The sequence below is a fragment of the Chanodichthys erythropterus genome, chromosome 16 (assembly GCF_024489055.1).
Source record: "Chanodichthys erythropterus isolate Z2021 chromosome 16, ASM2448905v1, whole genome shotgun sequence".
Classification (NCBI taxonomy): Eukaryota; Metazoa; Chordata; class Actinopteri; order Cypriniformes; family Xenocyprididae; genus Chanodichthys; species Chanodichthys erythropterus.
Genome location: NC_090236.1, coordinates 21787216 through 21812772, shown reverse-complemented (window position 1 = coordinate 21812772; position 25557 = coordinate 21787216). Strand labels below are relative to the sequence as shown.

The 25557-nt window shown below is 37.1% G+C and overlaps 2 protein-coding genes across 3 annotated transcripts; both read right to left on the bottom strand.

The window, feature by feature from the left end:
- Nucleotides 1-436: 436 nt before the first annotated feature.
- On the bottom strand, nt 437-12050 carry sdr16c5a (short chain dehydrogenase/reductase family 16C, member 5a). Its single transcript, XM_067362818.1, has 7 exons — nt 11763-12050; nt 11204-11543; nt 10269-10400; nt 10041-10140; nt 9466-9610; nt 7152-7277; nt 437-1897 (listed from the first exon to the last, which is right to left on the bottom strand). The coding sequence occupies exons 2-7, from the start codon at nt 11522-11524 to the stop codon at nt 1801-1803; spliced, it is 921 nt and encodes a 306-aa protein (XP_067218919.1). The 5' UTR covers nt 11525-11543; nt 11763-12050; the 3' UTR covers nt 437-1800.
- A 7236-nt stretch (nt 12051-19286) lies between these two features.
- Nucleotides 19287-22865, bottom strand: penka (proenkephalin a). Of its 2 annotated transcripts, none has more exons than XM_067363737.1 (3): nt 22806-22865; nt 22328-22468; nt 19287-20332 (listed from the first exon to the last, which is right to left on the bottom strand). In XM_067363737.1, the coding sequence occupies exons 2-3, from the start codon at nt 22463-22465 to the stop codon at nt 19730-19732; spliced, it is 741 nt and encodes a 246-aa protein (XP_067219838.1). In that variant the 5' UTR covers nt 22466-22468; nt 22806-22865; the 3' UTR covers nt 19287-19729. The 2 variants fall into 2 exon arrangements, with proteins under 2 accessions (XP_067219838.1, XP_067219837.1); XM_067363736.1 differs by having other exon boundaries at nt 22725-22860.
- Between the last annotated feature and the right edge of the window lie 2692 nt (nt 22866-25557).

Sequence of the window (25557 nt, the reverse complement as noted above, 5' to 3'; positions counted from 1 at the left end):
TTCACCTTTCTGGTGTAAAGAAATTATTTTCTTTCTCAGGTCTTGTGACATTTCTCTTCCATGTGGTGCCATTGCTGACAGCATGAAATGGGAAGTGGTTTTAACACCCTTTTCTAGTCAACTGTCTGCTAGACACCTGTGTAACGAATAATTAGACTCACCTGTGGTTGAATTCTTGTTAAATTAGACATTTGTAGTCTAAAATTTAGCTTTGCTCCAGAGACTTTCAGTGGGGTGTACTCATTTTTGCATCACCCTAATTTGAGTAAAACTGGAAATTGTTTTTGTGTTCATGGAGATATTGTTTAAAATGTTACTTTTCAAACGGGTTTACTCATTTATGATATGATTTAATAATTTATCTACATTAGTATTTCTTTAAAATTCATTCTGAGAGAAATAAGCCAAAACAAGTATAAAGCTGTGTGGTATTTTTTATTTTATAATGTCCTCCCTGTGCTGGACTGGTGCTGTGCTTTGAATATCTTTTCTATCTGATGAGCTGTGGAATGAGGTGCTGCGATGGCAAACAATAAATTGAAAATCCATTTCTTCCTCCCTGCAGGCCTCGTGTTCTGCTCTCTATCCAAAATCTCAAATGCAACCTATTCAAATCTCTGCTCTCATTTGTGTGAAAGGTCATAAAGAGCTAAACCTGAGACATGTCAATCACTTTAAGCAGCTGCTGAAGGGTGGTCTTTGCCTTAGACATGGCATTTTACGGTTGTCTGTTCCGTCTCACATTACAGCAGGATTGCAAATTGAAAGCTGCATAAAAATGCTACTATGTTTTCTCTATATGCAATGGCTCAGGATGTAAAATGTGATTTAAAGGGTTAGTTCACCCAAAAAATTCTGTCATTTAATACTCACCCTCATGTCGTTCCACACCCGTAAGACCTTCATTCATCTTCGGAACACAAATTAAAGGTGGGGTATGTATTTGTCATGAGGATGAGTAATTAATGACAAATTTCATTTTTGGGTGAACTAACCATTTAATATGGTATATTTAAAAGTAAATTTTAGTTTTGCCATTAGAGCTATTTATAAGGCCTGAACAATTCTGTGTAGCCAGTTGATTTCATCTTTTACAAACACATGGTTTAAAGGTTTGCAGACAGACCTACACTATCACACATTAATGCATTTATTATTTGTCTATAGCTCCTGCAAGAAAAACAGTTTTTTCTGTGAAAGGCAGTTATAATTTAAAAACAATGCTTTGTGCAACAACACTAGATGGTGCCATATGCATGCAAATCTAGGATCCTATCCATTAAAAACGAGAGCTAGTCATTGTGCAAGCCTCAAAGCAGTGTATCAAAGCTCAATCAAAACAGTTCTGGCACCATAATTAAATTCCTATTAGACTAAACAAAAAGTATGCTGTTATTTTTGACAGGTTAAAAAAAAGAACTTTCAGGTCATAAAAGCAGTGAACTGGTACAAACAGGGGTAAACAATAAAAAAATTAAATATTTCACATTTATTCAGTCATGTGTACCTCTATAGCACAAGTACATCTGACATTGTTGTTACTGGTATTATCATATATTTTGCTGTTGAAATGAGGCCAACCTTAGATCATAACTATGTCTAACATTGTAATAAAAAAAAAAACTAGTACATTTTCAGTTAAAAAAGCCTCTTCTCCCAATATCAAAACAGTACGTAATTGGAGCCATTTTTATTATGATATACTTGAATAACTGTTTGGCAGAGGTAGTTACAAATAATGAAAAATCATTAGTGTTAATATACCAAGTGTCAACATTTGAGAAATCTGTTAGATTACATTTACTCTCTCTTCTTTCCCCGTCCTGTGAAAGCATCCATGAAATTGAAGGCCCCCAAGTACATACCCAGGATAACTGATTGCTTGAATGGGATGAAACTGTAAAAAAAAAAAAAAAAAAAAAAGTAATATGTTAATTTGCATATATGTGGGTCTCTGAACACGCGAGATGTTAAAGTCTAAGATCAAATCATGTTTGGTTTGTTTTTTTTGTATATTTGTATTTAAGACATCCTATCCACAATGAGAGAAATTTTTTCATATTTGAGCAAGGTGGCCAGAAAAAGTGTGAAAGATCTGCGTTCAGGACTGAAAATAATGACCAGTCCTGGAAATGAGATCATTCACGCCTAATTATCACCTAATGCACTGTGATTCAACACTCATCATCATGCTGGAATAATAAAATAACAAATGTATTTTGTGATTTGATGATTTAATTGATAGGTTTAGAATCAGGTAGGTTATACATGCTTTTGTAAAAAAGCACAGAAGGCATTAAAATAATAAAGAACGCCTCTTCCCATTCAAATACTGCAGCCTTGATAATTATGACTCTACTGTCCAAAGCACATTAAAGACAAAACACAGATTGGAATTAATTGGCCAATTTTATGCACTGAAGTCTGTCTCACAGCCCACACAAACAGGTGTTGCTTTATCTTCTGGGTTTGTCAGTAATGGCATCAGTAATTGTCACAGCTGCATAAGAAAGAGCTTAAGGGTCCTTCGTTTTCAAGCCACGGCCGGGTTAAAGGTGTTATGAAATACAGGCACTAGTACAGCTGGAAATACATTTCACCTACAAGTTCTACAACTTGCGAGACTGGTTGCAGCTGTGAAACTGAAACTGTGAGTGTTTCTCCTTAGGTACGATGTTCTTAATCGCTCATATGAATAAGCAGACTAATACGGTCTTGTAAGAACAGCAATGTGCTGTTCTCAAGTGAAATCTAAAGTGTCTAAAATCAAACAAGTGATACCTAGGACATGTTTTTTAGAGTAAAACAAATGATTAATAAAACTAAATTAAGTTCATAAATACAACAAACAAACAAACAAACAAAAAGACGTCATTTTAGCAAAGGTGAAGTCAGCACAAGAACACAATGAACCACTGTGTTCCTGTCATTCATTCAGTGTCTTAATGTCCTCGGGCAGATGAGTAAATCCACACACATAACCCCGTCCTCTGAGGTCAGTGCATGAGAAACAGTTTTGTTCCGTGCCGTTGCTTAAGGCTAAACTTTCAGACCTTTAGTTCTCTCAAACCCACTGGCTCCCTCTTTACCATGCAGCAGATTTCCTTTGACATCAATAGTCTATAGTGAAATTATTCATGTCACATCCCTGACTCACTCCACAGACAACAGCAAATTTATTGGTTTAACTTAACTGCAGAGCTTTTCTGTTTCTATCCACTGCGGGGATCAAGCTTCAGACAGTGTAAGGACCAATTAAAGATGTATTTCCACAACAGCTTTCTATTTTAAAGGAGCCCTAGAATCAGAATTTGAATTTACCTCGGCATAGTTGAATAACAAGTGTTCAGTACATGGAAAAGACATACATTTTCAAACTCCATTGTTTCCTCCTTCATATATAAATCTAATTTTTTTAAAAGACTTCAGGAAAACACTCGGATCTCAACATAACACCGACTGTTACGTAACAGTCGGGATCATTAATATGTATGACCCCAATATTTGCATAATGCCAGCCCATGTTCGACGCATTAGACAAGGAAAGGCAGTATTAACGTCTGGATCTGTGCACAGACAAGGTAAGCAAGCAAGAACAACAGCGAAAAATGGCAGATGGAGCAATAATAACTGACATGATCCATGATAGCATGATATTTTTAGTGATATTAGTAAATTGTCTTTCTAAATGTTTCATTAGCATGTTGCTAATACTGTTAAATGTGGTTAAAGTTACCATCGTTTCTTACTGTATTCATGGAGACAAGAGCCGTCGCTATTTTCATTATTAAACACTTGCAGTCTGTATAATGCATAAACACAATTTCATTCTTTATAAATCTCTCCAACAGTGTAGCATTAGCCGTTAGCCACAGAGCATATCCTCAAACTCACACAGAATCAAACGTAACCATCAAAATAAATACTTTACTCACATAATTCGAAGCATGCATACAGCATGCATGACAAACATCTTGTAAAGATCCATTTGAGGGTTATATTAGCTGTGTGAACTTTGTAAATGCAATGTATAGTCGAGAGCTCGTGGGGCAGAGGAAACGCATCTCTTAAAGGGGCCGTGCTGAAAAAATCAGTGCATAGTTAATGATGCCCCAAAATAGGCAGTTAAAAAAATTAATAAAAAAAAATCTATGGGGTATTTTGAGCTGAAACTTCACAGACACATTCAGGGGACACCTTAGACTTATATTACATCTTGTAAAAAAACTATCTATGGCACCTTTAATATAATGAAAAATGTAATTTATTCCTGTGCTGGCGAATCATTACTCCAGGCTTCAAGGTCACATGATCCTTCAGAAATCATTCTAATATAAAGATTTAGTGCTAAACAAAATTGTCAACATTGAAAACAGTTGTGCTGCTTAATATTCCTTTAGAAACTGTGATACATTTAAACAGCATTTATTTGAAATGGAAATCTTTTTTTAACATTATATATGCCTTTACTCTCTCTTTTGATCAATTTATGTGTTTTTGGACCACATCAGGTTTGGACTACACTGTCATTGGGTGCTTCTCAATCAGAAGGCTGCATCCTAGGAAGGCTGCATATCTCTGCTGCCACATCATCAAGCTCTGTTAAAGGACGTCTCAATTTAAAGGATCCTTTGAAGGCAGTTTTCATTTAGCGTCCTTATTTCGGCCTGTTTTGAAGGATACATCAAGTGTATGCTTCACATGTTCCAATAACCCACAATCGTGCACACATTCCAATTCACAAAAAAATAATTAGCAGAAATTGAATCAGTACTGATCTTGTTCAATTTCACTATGTAAGGCAAGACAAAAAAAATTATTTTTGAGAAAAAGCCATTATGTTTTCTTTTGTTTTGTTGTAATTAAATCACAAAATACTAAACTGTGTGTAATGTAAACCACTGGGAGACCACAGGCGGTTGTAATTACCAGTACTGCATTAAACTATGAACTATGAAATAGTTAAGTATTACTCTCTCGAAAACTTTTAGCATGTTTTTACTATCACAGCTCACAAGGTTAACTAATCGTGAAAAGTGTTGATTGTAGCATTACATTGAGATCTATGGCATTATATGTAGATCGTGGCATGAAAGGTTGCAGTGATGAACACTGTAGCCGATGTTGATGATGAGCGCATGAAAGCAGTGATTTCGTCATTACAAATCAACAGATAATTTTCAAACAGATAATTTTCATCCTACTAAGAGAAACACTGTGAAGTTGACCTTTTAGTCACTGGTTTGATTTACTGACACACAGACAAAGAACATCTGACTGTACATGAATCATTACATATCAGATTCGGCATTAGAATTAACACAGTTACTTACATATTGTTGCATTACTGTTGAGTCCATATCGTAAAAGTCTGTTAGCAAACCTGTGCCGAAATGTGATTTATTTTGTGATAATGAATCCACAGTGAAATGTAATAATGAAAAGTAATGTTATTTTTAGTCCGGTATCGCTCTACTCTCCTCGTCATATCACTAACACGCCAGCGGGCGGGGCTAACGTTGCACCTATCTATGACATTCTCTGGGATGAGTTATTCGCTGGGGCCTGGTGTCAATAAAAGATTTTATTGGACTAAGAAGAAAGTTTTCAGTTCTGAAAATTACAGGATATTCTTTTAGTACAATGACCTCTTATCAAAAGCTCAAGGAAAAGTTGATTTCTCAATTCATGACCCCTATCATAAAAAGGCAGTTAATATAAAAGTTTTTAATATTAAGCATTTTTCAAATTATAATTTTAATATTATTTGAGTCATGACAGCGAGGGCAGAAACATTTATGACGTAGCAATTGGCGCAATTACAAGACCGTCTCATTCTAGCATTTAATGCTGAGGAAGACTCTAGCCTACAAGCCTCCAAAGGACTAGATTAGGAAGGACACAGCCTCAAGAGTGCAGCCTTCCATTCCATAAGCACCCATTATGGTCATTTAAAGGTGCCATAGAACGTCTTTTCAAAAGATGTAATATAAGTCTAATGTGTCCCCTGAATGTGTCTGAAGTTTCAGCTCAAAATACCCCATAGATTTTTTTTTATGAATTTTTTTAACTGCCTATTTTGGGGCATCATTAACTGTGCACCGATTCAGGCTGCGTGGCCCCTTTAAATCGCGCGACTATAAGTGCAGTTATACAGTGCATAAACAAAGTTCACACAGCTAATATAACCCTCAAATGGATCTTTACAAGATGTTCGTCATTCATGCTGCATGCATGCATCGATTCATGTGAGTACAGTATTTATTTGGATGTTTACATTTGATTCTGAATGAGTTTGAGGCTATAATATGCTCTGTGGCTAACGGGCTAATGCTACACTGTTGGAGAGATTTACAAAGAATTAAGTTGTTTATGAATTATACAGACTGCAAGTGTTTAAAAATGAAAATAAAGACGGCTCTTGTCTCTGTGAATACAGTAAGAAACGATGGTAACTTTAACCACATTTAACAGTACATTAGCAAAATGCTAACGAAACATTTAGAAAGACAATTTACAAATATCACTAAAAATATCATGTTATCATGGATCATGTCAGTTATTATTGCTCCATCTGCCATTTTTCGCTGTTGTCCTTGCCTGCTTACCTAGTCTGTTGATTCAGCTGTGCACAGATCCAGACATTAATACTGGCTGCCCTTGTGTAAGGCCTTGAACATAGGCTGGCATATGCAAATATTGGGGGCGTACATATTAATGATACTGACTGTTACGTAACAGTTGGTGTTATGTTGAGATTCGCCTGTTTTCTGGAGGTCTTTTAAACAAATGAGATTTAAATAAGGAGGAAGCAATGGAGTTTGAAACTCAACGTATGTCTTTTCCATGTACTGAACTCTTGTTATTCAATGTTATGCCGAGGTAAATTTAATTTTTGATTCTAGGGCACCTTTAAGTATATTTATATCATGCTTGCAGTTGCTTTGCAACTTGAAGGTGAAAAAAATAAATAAAAGAGGGGTACATTAGAAAGATAAGTAATAAAAACATTTAAAATATGAAACATTTTTACAGATAAAAAAACAAACAAACAAACAAAAAAAAAACGTTAAAGATAAAATTCCAAAAATGACGACATTTTTTACCTGGAGAAATTTTCAGATAAGCATATGAAACATTAAGAAACTTACCCTTTTAAAGCCATTAATAAGTATAATGTCCTTGGAAGTAAAAGAAAAACTTGGTCTGTCAGAATGGCACTGACAATCTTCTTAGCAACATAGTCTGGCTCCAATATGGGCAGCAGTCGGGGCCACCTGCACACAAGGCACATTCTATGATTTAAATGGCTATTCTTTTAAACAAACAAATGACAAATAAACCCAAAATGACTGTATGACTGAGTTTAGTTTGGTTTAGGGGAACTTAGAGGATTTTTAAGTGCATTTACATTCATTTGTATGCCCAGTTTAAGAGGAAAATCCATAGCCTTAATGTCTCTTTCACTCCCACACACACACACTTGTTAGATGTTGCAACAAATACAAATCAAGGTACAAATGCAATGCTAAATCAATACATAAAGTAGCCCCAGCCCTTAGGCAATGTCAATGGGCATGTACAGACAACAAAGGACCATGCTGAGGGCTATGAACAGCATACTGTTACAAGAGAGCTGCCCTCTTAACTCTTTCCCCACCAGACTATTATTTTTAAGTTGCCAGCCAGCACCAGCATTTTTAGCATATTCACAAAACTTTCATGAATATTTTGTTGTATAAATATCTAAACAGTGGATCCATCAGAAGAAAGAACTGAACCTCTGCTGTTAAAAAAACAAACAAACACTCGTCTCAACATGTCGACAACACAACAATGAAGACCGTAGGCTGACATTATGCAAATTTGTTACAAACCTGTGCAGGTTTGAGCAGGAAGTAAGGCTGGAATTACTGATGACTTGTTTTGGCAGTTCAGAATTTAATAAATACAAAGTTCTGTCATGAAACTCTTGATGGCACAAGCTAATAGGTCCTTGTGGCGAGCAGGGCGGGCGAGAGCCGTGAAGGAACGGCGCAAGGACGGTGACGCGAGAGATAATGAGCTCCACCTGCGAGGCGCACTGGCCTCGAGTCTCTCACAGAGGAGCTCTGGAAGCATAAAAGGAGGAGCGATGACAGTGAAGGATGAGAGGTCCAGGCCTGGACTTTATTTTATGTTTTATTATGTTTGTGTGGCTGGCAGACGTCCTTGAGGGTCTGCCGGCATTACTTTCCTTTTGTATTTGTTTATTTTGAAATGCTCGCCACAATCCTTTAACTCAACCTGCTAGTAATCACATCATTATCTATAGGGCACAGCTGATTGGTTCCTGCTGTATCAGTAGCCAATAAGCTTGCTGCTCAACCTTCAAAATACTTGGGTAGCATTGCAGCGCACTTTCAGAAACCCTCCACCTTCCCCAGCTCCACCTGTATAGATCTGCTATAGGTAATGGGTAATTCATGTACGCTGTATTGTACAGCAGCAGCATGTCTTACTTGCTCACAGCAGCGTGTCGTGTATGTATTGGCAGTAGCAAGTCCCGTACTTGCTCTGAAGCAGCAGCAGTGTAGCAGATCTATTCCACCAAGACCAAACATATCAAAATTGTCATACCCATTACATGAGTTGTCATGACAGAACTTTATGTGTCGTACACTTTGATCTTTGAAACTTTGCACCACATGAAAGAAAATATTCAAAAAAAGCATAATAGGGGCACTTGAATGTGGGTTTCGAACAAAAAGCTGAGAAAAACGTGTTTTTGTCAAAGACGGTGTTCATAACACAGATGGAGTAGATCGAGTCCATCAACACCCCCAAAGCTTGTACAGTTGTTACCTCTTTGTGGGTTTGACATTTTCTCAGTAACATTAGATTTTTTTTTTTTTTTTGATTTATATCAGTTTTGATTTATATGCTATTGAATATTTGGTGATCACATTAGCTTACTTGTGCATATACAAATGTGAGTAACATTAAAAACATGTCAATGGCAGGGAAGAGTTGTGTCATAAATGATAAAAAAAAAAATCTCGTCAATGGCTGGGAAAGAGTTGCTGCAATAAACCATTTAGAGACACAAACATTCTTTCCCTGGGAAAATCTAATCATGGTAATTGAGTGAAGTTGCATTTGTGTCAATGATGCTTTATTTGTCAAGCTCCATGAAGCACAGTCAAAGTCTCTGTCTCTATTTGGATTGTATACATTTACAAAGCAGTGTGCAAAATCCTGCCTACAGAGATTCTGATTACGGCTAATTGGAAAATGACAAAGAACTGAGATTGAATAGCCCTGAAATTATATCCTTTTGACAATTTGAGAATGAAACAATATTGAGAGATTGATCATCATTTCAAAAGCAGGCGTTTTTCCTTAAATGGCATCTACAGTTCTCTGTTCAAATGCAGCAGCTTCAAATCCAAAATTTGGTTAGGGATGAAGAGTGTGCTAGCTTACTTTGTCCCGCAGCCATCAAACATGCCTGTGTTGATGAAGTACGGGCAGACGATTGTGGTTTTGACTCCATCCTTCCCCGCAGCTATCAGCTCGAGGGCCACAGACTCTGCAAACCCCACGGCAGCAAACTTGCTTGCACAATAATCTGTGCAGAAAAGATAGGCAAGATAGGAGACGTTTGTACAAACCTGGTAGTGATGCTGCAAGGTAAACGTTTTAGGCATTTCAGACATCAGCTCATTAAAATCTCCATGTAGTAATAAATCCTGGGCACATGCAAAGATAACACAGACATCACAGGAATTCACTACACCATCTCAGATATCCGTTTCCTGTTAAAGTCTACATTTTTATTTAACACACAACTACAAGGACAAAACCACACAGAGATTGTGATCTAGAAGTTTTGTATTAAGGATTAGTGTTCATTCATATCTGCTCCCAAACTTTAAAAACATTAATGTCTTGCCAAACATGGACTAAAAGCCATCAGGGACTTTGTTACTGTTCCAAAAGCGCCTCTGGCAAGAGAGTAGTTGTGTAAGAGATAAAAAAGACATAGGTGAATGCTTTACCTGCCAGTCCATTGACACCTATCAAGCCTGCAGAACTTGCAACGCTGACCAGATGTCCATGGTTCTTGTCTGTCATGGCGGGCAGAAATGCTTTGTATGTCTAAGACAGAGGCATAAACACAAATGGACATTTATACAGAATAGTGGCTTCAAAGAAAAACAAGATATTCAGACTACATATAAATTTTGATAAGGGGTTAAAAAAAGTAAAAAATATATCAGTCTTACCCAAAAGTGGGACATTGCATTAACTCTGAGTGTCTTCTCTACAACTGCATCGGGAGTGTCCATGAACTTATTACCACTGACAATTCCAGCATTGTTTATAAGTATGGTGACATCGCCGATTTCATTTTTTACCTAGAAGTAGACAAATAATCAATATGAGTAAAAGATTAATTTTCTCAAATTAAATGTCATTATATCAATTTCATTATATTATGGTGTACCATAGATTTGGTTGGCCATAAATAAAAATATTTAAAAAAAAATAAAATAAATAACTTGGGGTGCCAAGCTGACCTATTTTTGTTGCTCAACTACTAGTTCATGAATTTACAAAAAATATTTTTGTAATAACTGTATAATATTTCAGAATATTATGACAAACTACTGAGTAATATTAATAATGCATTAATAATTTTTTAAAATTGACTTTTAATTTACATAAAAAAGGATTTCAGTTTGCTGCTGGTTGGGATTGGTTGATTTTGGGACTGGTTGGGTTCATTATCACAAAACAAAACCTTTTAGAGCGATGCTGATGATGGTGGTCCTGACCGATGAATCAGAATCAAGTATTGGCTGTCAGGGTGGGTCAACAGTCCAATAGTTTAAAGGTCATTATGCAAAAACATATCACAGCAGAATGCCATGACTGACCAATCAGAATCAAGTATTGGTTGCCAGGGTCAACAGTAGCTTAGCAATCATTATGCAAAAATAAAGGAATGCAGAATGTCACAGGACCGACCAATCAGAATCAAGTGTTAAGAAGTTAAGTGATGCAGAGGTGTGTACTAATACCTTCGATATGCATAATAATGTTAGAAAAAAATATAATATATAACTCCAATTATGTACTCAGACCACTTAAAGTTTTGAATTAAATACTCTTCATTCCAGGCAAACAGCTCACAAGAGCAGGTTTGAACTTGGATTACCTGTTCTGCCACTCTGTAGACAATTTCTCTATCACCACAGTCACACTGATAGTAATGTACTCTTGATGCTCCTTTTTCTTTAACCTGTTTTGCGGTTTCTTTCAAACCATCCACATTAATGTCCCACAGCACCAGTGAGACGTCCAGTGTGGCAAACTCAAGGGCCATCAGTCTGCCAATACCACTGCCTGCCCCAGTGATGAGCACAATCTCTCCAGACACATCTTTCTTCCTCTGAGGGATGAAGAATTTTATGAAGGATTCCAGGTGGTAGTAGATGGTTAAAACTATCAGCTGAAGAGTCTCCAAGAGAAAGTTCATTTTGAGATGTGCAGATGACCTAATGAATAACATGACAAAAAGGAACAATGATTCAGAGTGTGACTAAGACTTACACAAACACTACAGAAAACCAGTGTAGTCAGAAACACGCTGAATGAAAAGTAAACTGATAGTTCATGTGCCTGTCAGTTATTACAAACTTTTATATACAGAAAGTTTATATACAGAAAAAATATAAGCCTGAAGGAGGTCTGTTAAAGATTGTAACACGGTTTACCTTACTGTGTGAGATACAAAGTCCCCGGATGGTGAGTTGTTCTCGTGCAGGTCGCAGTCGGTAAATAAATATTTGTACTTCAAATGAACATGAACCACGATGAGAGCTCGCACAGACGTTAAGAATGGCGTTAGTACCCACTCCTCCTCTTCGCACTGGTGGAGAGACTACAGACGGGCACAAAACGCTCTGCTTAACCAGTAACTGCAGTTTAACTGGAGTTTACCTGGTCCGGTGAAGTAGGTCCAAGGGACGGGATGGGCTGGGTGAGAAACACTGCGGTCACGTGACTCGGCTGACTCTGCGCACTGATTTGTGGGAGTTGTGTAAACTTGTGTTTCGTGTTCATTGCTTGGGCTGTTCGACTGGTTGATGATGAATCTTTTTGGTCAGCGCAATGAGGAGGTAAAGCTTTATTTTCCACGGGAGTTGTAATTTCATTGATTCAAAAATGTTAGCTACCATTAAAATTATTGTTAAATGAAAATTTTAATCGTAACATTTTTGAATCACACTTTTCTTTAACCCGATGGAATGTTGTTCAGTCTGGGGAGGCTATTATTATTTTATGTAATATTTATGCTTTATAACTTTAACCTTGTCAATAAAACTTGTTGCTTAAATGGTTAGTTCACCCAAAAATGAAAATTCTGTCATTTATTACTTAACCTCATGCCGTTCCACACCAAGACCTTCGTTAATCTTCGGAACACAAATTAAGATATTTTAGTTGAAATCCGATGGCTCTGTGAGGCCTGCATAGCCAGCAATGACATTTCCTCTCTCAAGATCCATTAAGGTACTAAAAACATATTTAAATCAGTTCATGTGAGTACAGTGGCTCAATATTAATATTATAAAGCGACAAAAAAATAACGACTTATTTAGTGATGGTCGATTTTGAAAACACTGCTTCAGGAAGCATCGGAGTGTTATGAATAGGCGTTTCTCAATGTCAAGGATACTTCCTTGGCAGGACTGGTCCTTCCAAGTCACTTCCTACAGAGGCTAGGCGAGGCTCCTCATTAGCATTCGGAGAACACGTAAATGGAACAGATTAGCAAGTGCACATCATTGTGTCATTACATCAGTGAAAAGGTAAAAGAAATGCCGGTGACGGCAACCAAGCTAACAATTGTTAAATGACGGTCCTGTTCAGTTAGCCATCAATAACGGAATTTGTATTTGTATAATTTATAATATCAATAAGGTAGTAATTTACTGGCATTTAAACGTTAAACTTTATTTATCTGACATATTTACTACAGTTATAACAAATGTTTGGTAACGTAAATATACTTACATTTGAAAGCATATTGCCCGCTAACGTCCGACATTTTTTTTTTTTTTTTAACAAGATCACAAAGCTGCGCGCATAGGATTGTGGGTGATTTTAGAGCGCGAAGAGCGTGAAGGCTACACATATGCATCCTTTCCTGTACATGGGATATTTTTCGAACGTTTGAAATTCCGATCCTTCCTTGACATTGAGAAACGCCTAGGCTGCGTTCCAGTTCGGTTTTTAAATGCCCTTCCCTCGCTAACTTCACTCGGTCTCGTTGACTCGGATGTCATTGCTTACGTTGCACGAGTGCCCACTTCTGGCGGAACCTTTGTATGGGCTGAACTGGAACGTCCTAAGCCCTTGATCACTTGGAATCCGCAATGGAGCTGATTTATTATTTATTTTTTCCCCTTACAAATTTGTTTAATACAGCATCCTATATGTATATATGTGTGTTTTAAATGTTTAAAAAATAATTAATATATCATTGAGTTGTTTGTGGTGGGGTTAATTAAACGCGATATGCGGTGACGTCACAATCGTGTTGCATTGTGGGTTATGGAGCTGCCTGAAGTGTACATATGAAGTAGACTCGCTCCCTCTGTCAAAATCGAGGGAGCAAGGGTCTGTCCATATAAACTTCCCTCGTCCACTTCACGAAGTGGAACGCACTTCAAAATGGCGGCAGGGATTCCCCCGAGGCGAAGTGTTTAGGGAAGTTCGTGAGTGCGTGTCTAAAACCGAACTGGAACGCAGCCCTAGTGTGCGAATCATGATTCGGATCATGTGTCAAACTGCCAAACGGCTGAAATCACGTGACTTTGACGGTTCGAACAGCAGATTCGACACGCTGATTCATTTATGCTCCGATATGCTTCCTGGAACTTCATGAGGGTAAGTAATAAATGACAGAATTTTTGGGTGAACTAACCCTTTAAAGTGTGAAATTTCCTTTGACAGCTTAAAGTGTGAAAGGGGATCTTAAAGGATTAGTTCACTTTAAAATGAAAAGTACCCCATGATTTACTCACCCTAAAGCCATCTTAGGTGTAAATGACTTTCTTCTTTCAGAACCATAGATATAGTGTATATAGTGTATATCTATGTTTCAGAACAATACAATCGGAGATATATTAATAATCACCCTGATGCTCCTAAACTTTAAAGGGATAGTTCACCCAAAAATGAAAATGTGATGTTTTTCTGCTTACCCCCAGGGCATCCAAGATGTAGATCACTTTGTTTCTTCAGTAGAACACAAATGATGATTTTTAACTCCAACCGTTGCCGTCTGTCAGCCGTATAATGTGGGTCAATGGGAACTTCTTTTCTAAGAGTAAATAAAACTTGCTTAGACAAATCCAAATTAAACCCTGCGGCTAAGACACAAAACGATAGGTTCGAAGTTCCCATTGACCCACATTATACGGCTGACAGACGGCAACGGTTGGAGTTAAAAATCATCATTTGTGTTCTACTGAAGAAACAAAGTGATCTACATCTTGGATGCCCTGGGGGTAAGCAGAAAAACATCAAATTTTCATTTTTGGGTGAACTATCCCTTTAAATTGGCAGTGCACGGAAACCACCTGTTTGAAGTTCAAATAAGTGCATCCATTCATCATAATAACTGTACACTGCATGGCTAGAAAAACATCCAACGGCATGACATACTACGTTACATCCTACGTAATCTAAAAGTTACATGGCTGATTTTATTCCAGCCACCACTGTTAAGCTTTAGTTGAGAAAACAGTTATTTTGCATACTTACTGGTCAGTCTGTAAATTTATTAACTTAGTGACCATGCACATTTGCTGTAATTTTGCATAATAGTTAAATTTCTTCCCAAAGCATAAGTTTAATACGGTCTGTTACATACGTTTAATCAGTCTAATGGTATGATTTATTATCAATATGCGGAAGTGTCTGTCACTAATGTGCTTTAGTCTGAGTGCTGTCAGCTTGCATTAAATTTTGTTGGTTTTGTGGCTAGTTGTCACCATATTACGCTGAAATGACACACAGATTGTGTGATCATGCGATTATTTATTTTTTTTTTTGTAACGATGGTTTGCATTTTATTACTTTTTGTTTAACTTTGGTGATAACTCTCATACTCACTCTGATGTTTGCTTATGGGATTTCTTGTCAAAGGTAACACATGCAGTATTATAGAAAGCTAGGCTGATTTTAAGCTAAGTTTACTTTTTTCCTGATTAGGGAGGAGGTCCAAAGTTCGAGAGTCATGGTTCGCTACTGATATATATACACCGATCAGGCATAACATGATGACCACCTTCTTAATATTGTGTTGGTCCCGCTTTTGCTGCCAAAACAGCCCTGACCCATCGAAGCATGGACTCCACTAGACCCCTGAAGGTGTGCTGTGGTATCTGGACCAAGATGTTAGCAGCAGATGTCCTGTAAGTTGCGAGGAGGGGTCTCCATGGACTTGTTTGTTCAGCACATCCCACAGATGCTCGATTGGATTGAGATCTGGGGAATTTGAAGACCAAATTAACACCTCAAACTCGTTGTTGTGCTCTTCAAACCACTCCTGAACCATTTTTGCTTTGTGGCAGGGCGCATTATCCTGCTGAAAGAGGCCACAGCCACCAGGGAATACAGTTTCCATGAAAGGGTGTACATGGTCTGCAACAATGCTTAGGAAGGTGGTACGTGTCAAAGTAACATCCACATGGATGGCAGGACCCAAGGATTCCAGCAGAACATTGCTCAAAGCTTCACACTGCCTCCGGTGGCTTGCCTTCTTCGCATAGTGCATCCTGGTGTCATGTGTTCCCCAGGTAAGTGACGCACATGCGCCTGGCCATCATCCACGTGATGTAAAAGAAAACGTGAGTCATCAGACCAGGCCACCTTCTTCCATTGCTCCGTGGTTTAGTTCTGATGCTCACATGCCCACTGTTGGTGATTTTGGAGGTGGACAGGGGTCAGCACGGGCACCCTGACTGGTCTGCGGCTATGCAGCCCCATACGCAATAAACTGTGATGCACTGTGTATTCTGACACCTTTCTATCAGAACCAGCATTAACTTCTTGAGCAATTTGAGCTACAGTAGCTCTTCTGTAGGATCGGATCACACGGGCCAGCCTTCGCTCCCCACGTGAAACAATGAGCCTTGGCCTCCCATGACCCTGTCGCCGGTTCACCACTGTTCCTTCCTTGGACCACTTTTGATACTTCACTTGCTACCTAATATATCCCATCCACTAATAGGTGCCGTGATGAAGAGATAATCAGTGTTATTCAATTAATCTGTCAGTGGTCATAATGTTATGCCTGGTCAGTGTATATACGGTGTATTATGTCTTTATACATTATGTCTCTATAAAGTATATTTTACTGTATAATGTAAAATGCAAGTGGGCTACTGTAATATAGCTTTATAGGAGTATAGTGAACATTGTCTGGTTACATACCTGTTCTGTCTACAAAACTTGAATGATTAAGGACACAGTTGTTCTCTCAACTTTTGGCTTTACCTCTTGACCTGCTTCAGCCATAAGGTGTGATGATTGATTAAGAACATGGTCCACAATAGTGGCCCTTATTTCATCAGAAACATGTCTACAATATTGGGAGTTGTGTAAACTTGTGATTCGTGTTCAATGCTAGGGCTGTTCTACTGGTTGATGATGAATCATTTTGGTCAGCGAATTAACTGGAAGATTTATTTCCATTGGGAGTTGTAATCTCATTTAACAATAATTTTAATTGTAACATTTTTGAATCACACTTTTCTTTAGAGGGAAGATGGATAATAATGTTGTTCAGTCTGGGGAGGCTGTTATTATTTTATGTAATATTTATGCTTTAATAACTTTAATAAACAATATTCTTTTCCAAACCTTGTCAAAACACTTGTTGCTTAAAATGTGAAATTTCCTTTGACAGCTTTTATTGTGAGGAGATCTTAAAGGATTGGTTCACTTTAAAATGAAAAGTACCTCATGATTTACTCACCCTAAAGCCATCTTAGGTGTAAATGACTTTCTTCTTTCAGACTAATACAATCTGAGTTATATTAATAATCACCCTGATGCTTTAAAGGTGCCATAGAATGTCTTTTTAAAAGATGTAATATAAGTCTAAGGTGTCCCCTGAATGTGTCTGTGAAGTTTCAGCTCAAAATACCCCATAGATTTTTTCTGAATGAGTTTGATGGTGCTCCATGGCTAAAGCTAACATTACACGCTGTTGGACAGATTTATAAATAATGAAGTTGTGTTTATGAATTAGACAGACTGCAAGTGTTTAAAAATGAAAATAAAGACGGCTCTTGTCTCCGTGAATACAGTAAGAAACGATGGTAACTTTAACCACATTTAACAGTACATTAGCAACATGCTAACAAAATATTTAGAAAGACAATTTACAAATATCACTAAAAATATCATGATATCATGGATCATGTCAGTTATTATTGCTCCATCTGCCATTTTTCGCTATTGTTCTTGCTTGCTTACCTAGTCTGATGATTCAGCTGTGCAGATCCAGACGTTAATACTGGCTGCCCTTGTGTAATGCCTCGATCATGGGCTGGCATATGCAAATATTGGGGGCGTACACCCCGACTGTTACGTAACAGTTGGTGTTATGTTAAGATTCGCTGTTCTTTGGAGGTCTTTTAAACAAATGAGATTTATATAAGAAGGAGGAAACAATGGAGTTTGAGACTCACTGTATGTCTTTTCCATGTACTGAACTCTTGTTATTCAACTATTCCGAGGTAAATTCAATTTTCAATTCGATGGCACCTTTAAGTGCACGGAAACCACCTGTTTGAAGCTCATATAAGTGCATCCATTCATCATAAATGTACTCCACACGGCTCCGGGGGGTTAATAAAGGCCTTCTAAAGCAAAGCAATGTGTTTGTTTTAGAAAAATATCCAAATTTAACATGTTATAAAGTAAAATAACTAGCTCCTGGCCATATGGTTTCTACTTGCGTCTAAAGCGTAACTTACGCTACACACTGTCTGGTTACAGGTACTGTCTACAAAATTTGAATGATTAAGGACACAGTTGTTTTCTCAACTTTTGGCTTTACCTTTTGACCCGCTTCAGCCTTAAGGTGTGTTGATTGATTGAGAACATGGTCCATAATAGTGGCCCTTATTTAATCAGAAACATGCCTACAATATTGACCTCATCTACTGTTTTGCCTCCGTATCCTTCTACCACACATCCTTACACCTCTTCTTCTTCCCAGCTGTTGACTCCGTTTGTTTCCTTGTTGTTCTTCCATTGTCAGAATTTGTAACACTCTGGAATGTCCCCACAAACTACAAACCTGTGTATGTGTAAAAATGTATTCTATGACTCATTAAATGCAATTACAAGAAATAAGAAATGTATAAAAACATCCCTTATTCTGAAAAAAATATTTGCAGAATGTAAGGCTTTACCTTACATTCAGACCAAAAAATTGCCATTTGAAAACATATATGAAAAAGATTTTTTACATGTACCCAAATGTTTTTTTTTCTTTTTCTTCTTCTTCTTGAAATGTAATAAAAAAAGGGCTGTTTGACTGCAATGTCTATTGAAAATCTTCTATTAAACAGTACAATAGTGTAACTTTTTGTGTTGTGTACGATCCCAGAGAGGCATCAAATGATCACTGAGTCTTTTTGGTGAACATAAAGTAATCAGGCTGTCGACTGTTCAAAGAATTGACTCCCAGCCCTATAGTGATTGAGATGGATCATCAGTGCCCTGCAAGTGCTCAGAAATCACCCTTCATCCATACATCCATCCAAAGCATGCATGCTCTAGTATCTTTTTTTCCCCTTTAGTAAAGACAATGTTTTTGAGTGGGACCCCACAAAGATAGCAAAACCTTGCTAAAATACTTAGCCTTGAGTAAACCGTTTTATGTAACATCTGCTTAATTTAACTTTACATCATGCCTAGTAATGCTTTTTAGCCTTGACCATATTCACAAAACAGTACACCCTCTCAGACATTATTGGTCAAGTATAGTTAAAAATAAGAAAAGTTGGGACTTAATAAGCTACTGAAGAGGGCCATTAAGGCAGTGACACACTAATAATGGAGAACATCTTCCACTAGCGGAATGAATTAATTTATAAGAAACGCATATCTCATTGACACATTTCACTTCTGCAGTAAGATGAATTTATTGTATTCTGTACAGCTAATAGCTCAAAAATGTTGCTTTGATTTAAACAAGAACAAAGGCTGTTAAAAAGTTGTTAAAGGAATGCATTAATCATCAAGTGCAGACAGCAAACTTAACCTCACAACAATTTTCAATGAGCGAAGCAGACTAGCTAATGTGATGAGATTTTCAGAGAACAAAGCAACACAGTGAAAAGTGCTTTTCATTCATTGTGATGTGACCCAGAAATAGTTAGATTATTGTCCTCTGTCTTTACTAAATGTCCCTTCTGATGGGTGATTCCATTGTAAGTGTAGAGAATGGGAAAATATTCGTTTCTTTCCTTTTTTTTAAACACAAACCCTAGTCACAGAGAACACAAATGTACATTGTACATTATGGAGGAATATTCAGCAGCAAAGATAAAAATAAATAGTAATTAAAAATGGCTTCACGTGAAATTGGTACAGTGCAAGCTCTACACAAAGTAGGAACAGGTTGTTTAGGATGGGTGTCCATGTTTTAATTCTAATCCATGAATCCTCCATATCTCTTCTGCATGTCAGGCAGTGCCGTCTCGCCTCCGTCCTCCCAAGTGCGTTTCAGAAACCCATTGCTTTTCTGGGTGTCCAACCATTCAGGCCTGCCCACTCTGCGCATAAACCCCCCATATCGCTTGTGCAGGTCTCTCCCTGCCTCCTCTAGACCACTGTTCCCCTGTATGCTCCTCATGAAGCCACCATAACGTTTGACCATGTCCCCATCATGCTCCTCATCTGACTCTGAGGTGAGACCGACTCTGAGGATCTCTCTCAGCAGCTCCATCCGATGGTCTTCGGCTCCGTCCTCTGCCTTGTCCTTCTTCATAAAGCCTCCGTATTTCTTACTGATGGGCTCTGTGCCGTCACTGTCAACTGGGGCTCCCATGCCGATCTCTGCTGCTTTCTTAATCATGAAGCCCCCATAACGCTTCATGAAGCCACCGTATTTCTTGGCGAGTAGATGGCCTGGGCTCTCTTCCTCTTGCTTGCCAAGGTTGTCGATTGCAAGGCGATCCTCTTCTGTGAGGATGCTTTTACAGTCTTCTAGTTTTCTGGAGTCCACAGTTCCTTCACACTCTAATGTGCAGGTCTAGAGGAGAAATGAATGACCAATCAATGCAAAGAAACAATTGGTCCACCAGAGGGCACACACATTCAGTCTGCTAACGTTCAATGCTGCTGCACAATGACGAGTGGCAGTAATTACGTCTGACAATCTGGGGTGTGTTTCCCAAAGCCAACCATCATCGCAAGTTTTTTAACTCGTTTTCCATCATTACCAATAGAATTCAGTGGAATTTGCAACCATAGTTGGTTAACGATGCTTTTGGGAAATGCACCCCTGCACACTGGAAAATGACGATTCACTGAAGAACTCTGAAAACATGGCAACACGAAAGAGAGAGAGCTAGATTTGAAGAACTTGCTTTGAATTGCTTTTGATTTGAAAATATTATGCAACGGCACAAACAACTCTAAGTGAAAATTATATCACTTGAATGCATTCTGCATTCATATACAAAATTTTAAACCAGACATTTGATTGTAGAGTCTATAATGTCCATCTTTTGTTCAAATTCAAAGCCTAACTTTATCAAAAGATTGATGTTGGAAATTGGTGTATTATTTGAGTTTAGTTGAGGAAAAATGCATTGTTTTACTGAAGTTATTACAGAAGAACTACATACAAGTATTACATTTCCTTATACATGAAATATATGTCACCTAACCCTTGTGAAAAAGAAGTGCACTTGTATTGAATTTGCACTTGTGGTGTATACTTTAAGTCTTAAAAATATAACATTGAAAGTGTATAATATTAATAAAATAAAAGGCCACTTAAAGTAAGTATATATTCTGTTTCTTAACACACTTAAGTAAGCTTTTAAAATATTAATGTCAAAAGTTGTAGTATAAAGTACATTTTAAATCATGTTGTACTGTTTTCATGTTTTAAGTAGTACACTTTTGATGTGTTTCTGACATACTAAAGCACATATGCAGTAATTGATTATAATTTTATCTGTAGTGTTATTCAATATTACATAAGAGTTATTATAGTTTAAATGTTCTAAACTGTAACTTCATTACACATTTACAAATTAATCAATAAGTTTCAATAGAAATGACATTAAAGTATAATTTAGTTTACCATAAATGCTTATCAGCAATTGCAATCGGCATAACCATATTACAAAGACAATAAGTAATTATAAAATTACATATAAATATGTACCTAAGTGGGTCAAAAAAGCTTACTGCATTATAAATTTAACCTATAATACTATTAATATGCAATTAAGAGTCCAAAAACAATACATTCAGTTTGAAAGTATATTAAAAATATGCTAAAGTACTTCTTTTTCACAAGGAAAATGATTTAAGAACCACTGAAGGCTTGTTTTATCTTGCAAACAACTACAGCTTGTCTTATATTAAGTAAAAAAAAAAATGTCTCTCAGTTTCTCATTTAACCCACATCTTTATTACAAATAAACATTGCTTAGGCTTAAATATAGGAGGGACTAGGACTAGTTATCATACACTTTACTCCAGTGAATATTTCTCAGGGTAGGCTTAGGTTTGAAAGTCATTTCAATTGTAAAAGACTTGACTACAAAAAGCTATTGAACATTTCTTCCATTATAGGACAAAGAAATACAGTGAAGTGAGCCGTTCACCAATAGCCAGACATGTTGTCTCGTTATAAACGGTAAATCATCACAATTGAATCTGCCATTTTGTAAACAGTAAAACAATTATGAAACAACAACAAAAAAAAAGAAAGAGTAAAAGCTAGCATTTAAGAATATCAACTTGTCTTTTGTTGAACAAGCCTTTTGTTAAAATCTAGCGTCATTAAAAGCAAAAAAGAGAGTAAAATATAGCATTTAAGAATATCAACTTGTATTAATATCAGCTAAAATGAATAAATTGTATGAACTTCACGTGTGACAACTAGCCCCTACCTGACTTCTATGAAAAATACTCTTGTCCTAAGAACACAGCTGCACATTTTATTAAAATCTAGCGTCATTATACATGACTTTTGCCTGAATATAGGCTATAGGGAAATGAAACTCACCAGTGTGTCGATCTCAGTCTGTGGATGGAACAGTCGGTAAACACATAGCGCGCAGTCTCTGCCGCATTCAGCTCGAACCATCAGCACGAGACAGGCGCTCAAAGCCAGAGTCCACCAGGAGTTCATAGTTAACGCCATGGGCTACAAACGAGCATTTTACCTTTACTTACATGAGCATGTGGAAAATATAAAGCAAGCTGTTGTATAGTCTTAACAAATTTGTCATAGATGTAATACGCATATACTTTTAACTACAGGCTATAATGCGCGCGCACAAAAAAATAGCCTATAAGTGCATTTGCACATCCACATCACTAGACAAACTAACTCATCCAGCTATTTAAATGATTAGTTAATCGTTTTAATCATTCTACTTTAAATTCTGTGCAAAGTTTACCTGTTCACAGTAGTTTCTTGGCAGTGTCCACCGTAGTGCTGAATATGATGGACAGAGTTGTTTTAGAGAAAGATCACTCACCAGATCTGGTGCTGAAGCGTCTTTAGCCAAGTATGTATTATCTCTCAGCACGAGGATAAACCCCACACTTGCTCTGTTCAGAAACGACGGTCACTCACAACTTTTAAGCAGTGTGCCCCTCATGACGCCACGCCGTTCTCATCTGACGTCAGCAGGAAGCTTCACGCAAAGAGTGACGGCGGTAAAGTTTTTTTTTTCTTATTTTGCCTGAGAGAAACAGTTAGGCGAATGTATATTTCCTATATTCGAGTTATATTTAGTTTAAGGTGATCAAAAGTGCATTTGATAGTAATTTCTGTGAATATTTATGTACGTGGCTAATAAATAACCACAATATAAGTCTAAACTTAACCCTGTAGGCTACACCAAAACGTATTTTTTCTTTATTTTTTACTGCAAGTTGTTGTCATGCTATGAAATGTAATGCAGTCCACTTTGCTACTGCTTTTAATGTAACATGGTGTTCTATTGACCCACATTGGACATCATTTTTAAAAAACAGGCTAGTTGATTCCCTTCGGACAACAAAGCAACAGTATTTTTCCAGAGATTTTGTTTAGGGCCCATTGTGCTGAAGAGAGAATGCTGTTTTTTCAGAGCATTTCATGGTAATTACTAATACAGGCTGTAGACAACATACCTCTTAAGACAGGACAAAGTGTTCGAGAAATAATAGACTAGTGTGTTTCAATCCAACTCAATCCAACCTCTCAATGTGGTTTTGTCCTGCCATGCAGTGTAAACCATGATCAATATCAATATCATTATGACTGTTTTGTCTGAGGTCATTGTTTTGCATCCATAATATTATGTCTGTAGAGTTAAACATCTGTTGCAGCATTGTGATAGATGTATCATAACATTAAGGACCCATTTTATGGATATTTGCTCATTTGATTGAATCATAGTGTACAGGAAAAGTCAAACTCTTCCTCATTGAGCCCATACAAAACTGACGTCATTTAAAGGCAATTCAAAAGTTATCACAGGAAATTATAGATCATTCTATTGCAGATTCCAAGTGGCCTGAAGTATAAGAAATTGGTTGCCAGGACGATAATGCACATCGGTCACCGTGATTTTGCAAAGTAAGACATGTTCCTGGATCAACATCTTTGTTGATCTTGGAACAACATTTCAATCAGCCAATCAGATTTGTGAGGTACAAGTTTACAGTTTATGTCAAGTTTAGGCTTGCAACCAGGGTTAGGTGCTTCTACATCAATGTTATCTTTCCTCTCTGATTTTATGGATAATTTATGGGTAGGATTAGGTTTAGGGGTAGGAATAGGGTTAAGATTTAATTTTCAGACTGGAATGTTGTTCCAGGATCAACAAAATATGTTGTTGTCTTACTTGGCAAAATCACGGTGACCAATGAGGATCATTCAGAAGCTTTGGATACTGTAAATGACTGCTAATTCTTTAGACTCATTTTAAACTGTTTGCTATAAGACATTAAATGAGATTTAGAAGAGGATACTTTTTCTTTTTTTTTTCTTTTTTTTGATCCTATTGACTGCATGGAATTCGATATTTTAATGTTGTGATGAAACAGAAGCAGAGATCTAGAAATCTATTGTGACATACATCTGAGTAAAAAAGATTTTGGAAAAAGAAAAACATGTAAGTTAAAGGGACTTTCGTTTGTTGACTGGATGGAGGCAGATCTGAATGCGAGCTTGCAGTCGATTGTAAGAAAGGAAGTTAAGCGACTAAATGATTGGAGAAGTCCGACATTCATCAGAGAAGTCTGTTGTTTATTTTTGATAAAATCTGATGGCTCAGTGAGGCCTCTATTGCCAGCAAGATTATTTCCTTTTTCAGTGCCCAGAAACGTACTAAATACATATTTAAAATTTCATGTGACTACAGTGGTTCAACCTTAATATAATAAAACGACGAGAATAATTTTTGTGCGGCAAAATAAATAAATAATGACTTTATTCTACAATATCTAGTGATGGGTGATTTCAAAACACTGCTTCATGAAGCATCGAAGCTTTACGAATCTTTTGTTTCAAAACAGTGGTTCAGAGAACCAAAATGGATAAACAAAGCTTTTGTGTTTTGAAACTTCAATAGTTCACATGACTTTGGCAGTTTGATACGTGCTCTGAACCACTGATTCGAAACAAAAGATTCGTAAAGCTTTACGTGTTTTGAAATCGCCCATCATTAGATATTGTTGAATAAAGTCGCTATTTTGTTGGGTTTTTTTGGTGCACAAAAATTATTCTCGTCGCTTTATAATATTTAGATTGAACCACTGTAGTCACATGAACTGTTTTAAATGTGTCTTTAGTACCTTTCTGGGCATTGAAAAAGGAAATGATCTTGCTGGCAATGCAGGCCTCCCTGAGCCATTGGATTTTATCAAAAATATCTTAATTTGTGTTCCGAAGATGATCTTACAGGTGTGGAACAACATGAGGGTGAGTAATAAATGACAGAATTTTCATTTTTGGGTGAACTAACCCTTTAATTCTTCTTTTGTACATCTATTTCGGTCCAAAACCTCTGCTTCATGAGTAAATGACTTCACATCAAATATCACAGTGCTATGAGCATAACTAAACGTTTCAGAACACCACAATTAACGCTTGTAAACACATTTCTCTAATTATGAAGGTAGAAATATGGTGGCAATAACATTTCAAAGACAACATCAGGGCTACTAAACTCATTTCTTGAATCCAATTAAGAAACCCTGTTCTGGGGAATGGTAATTAATTTTAATCAGTTTTAGAGT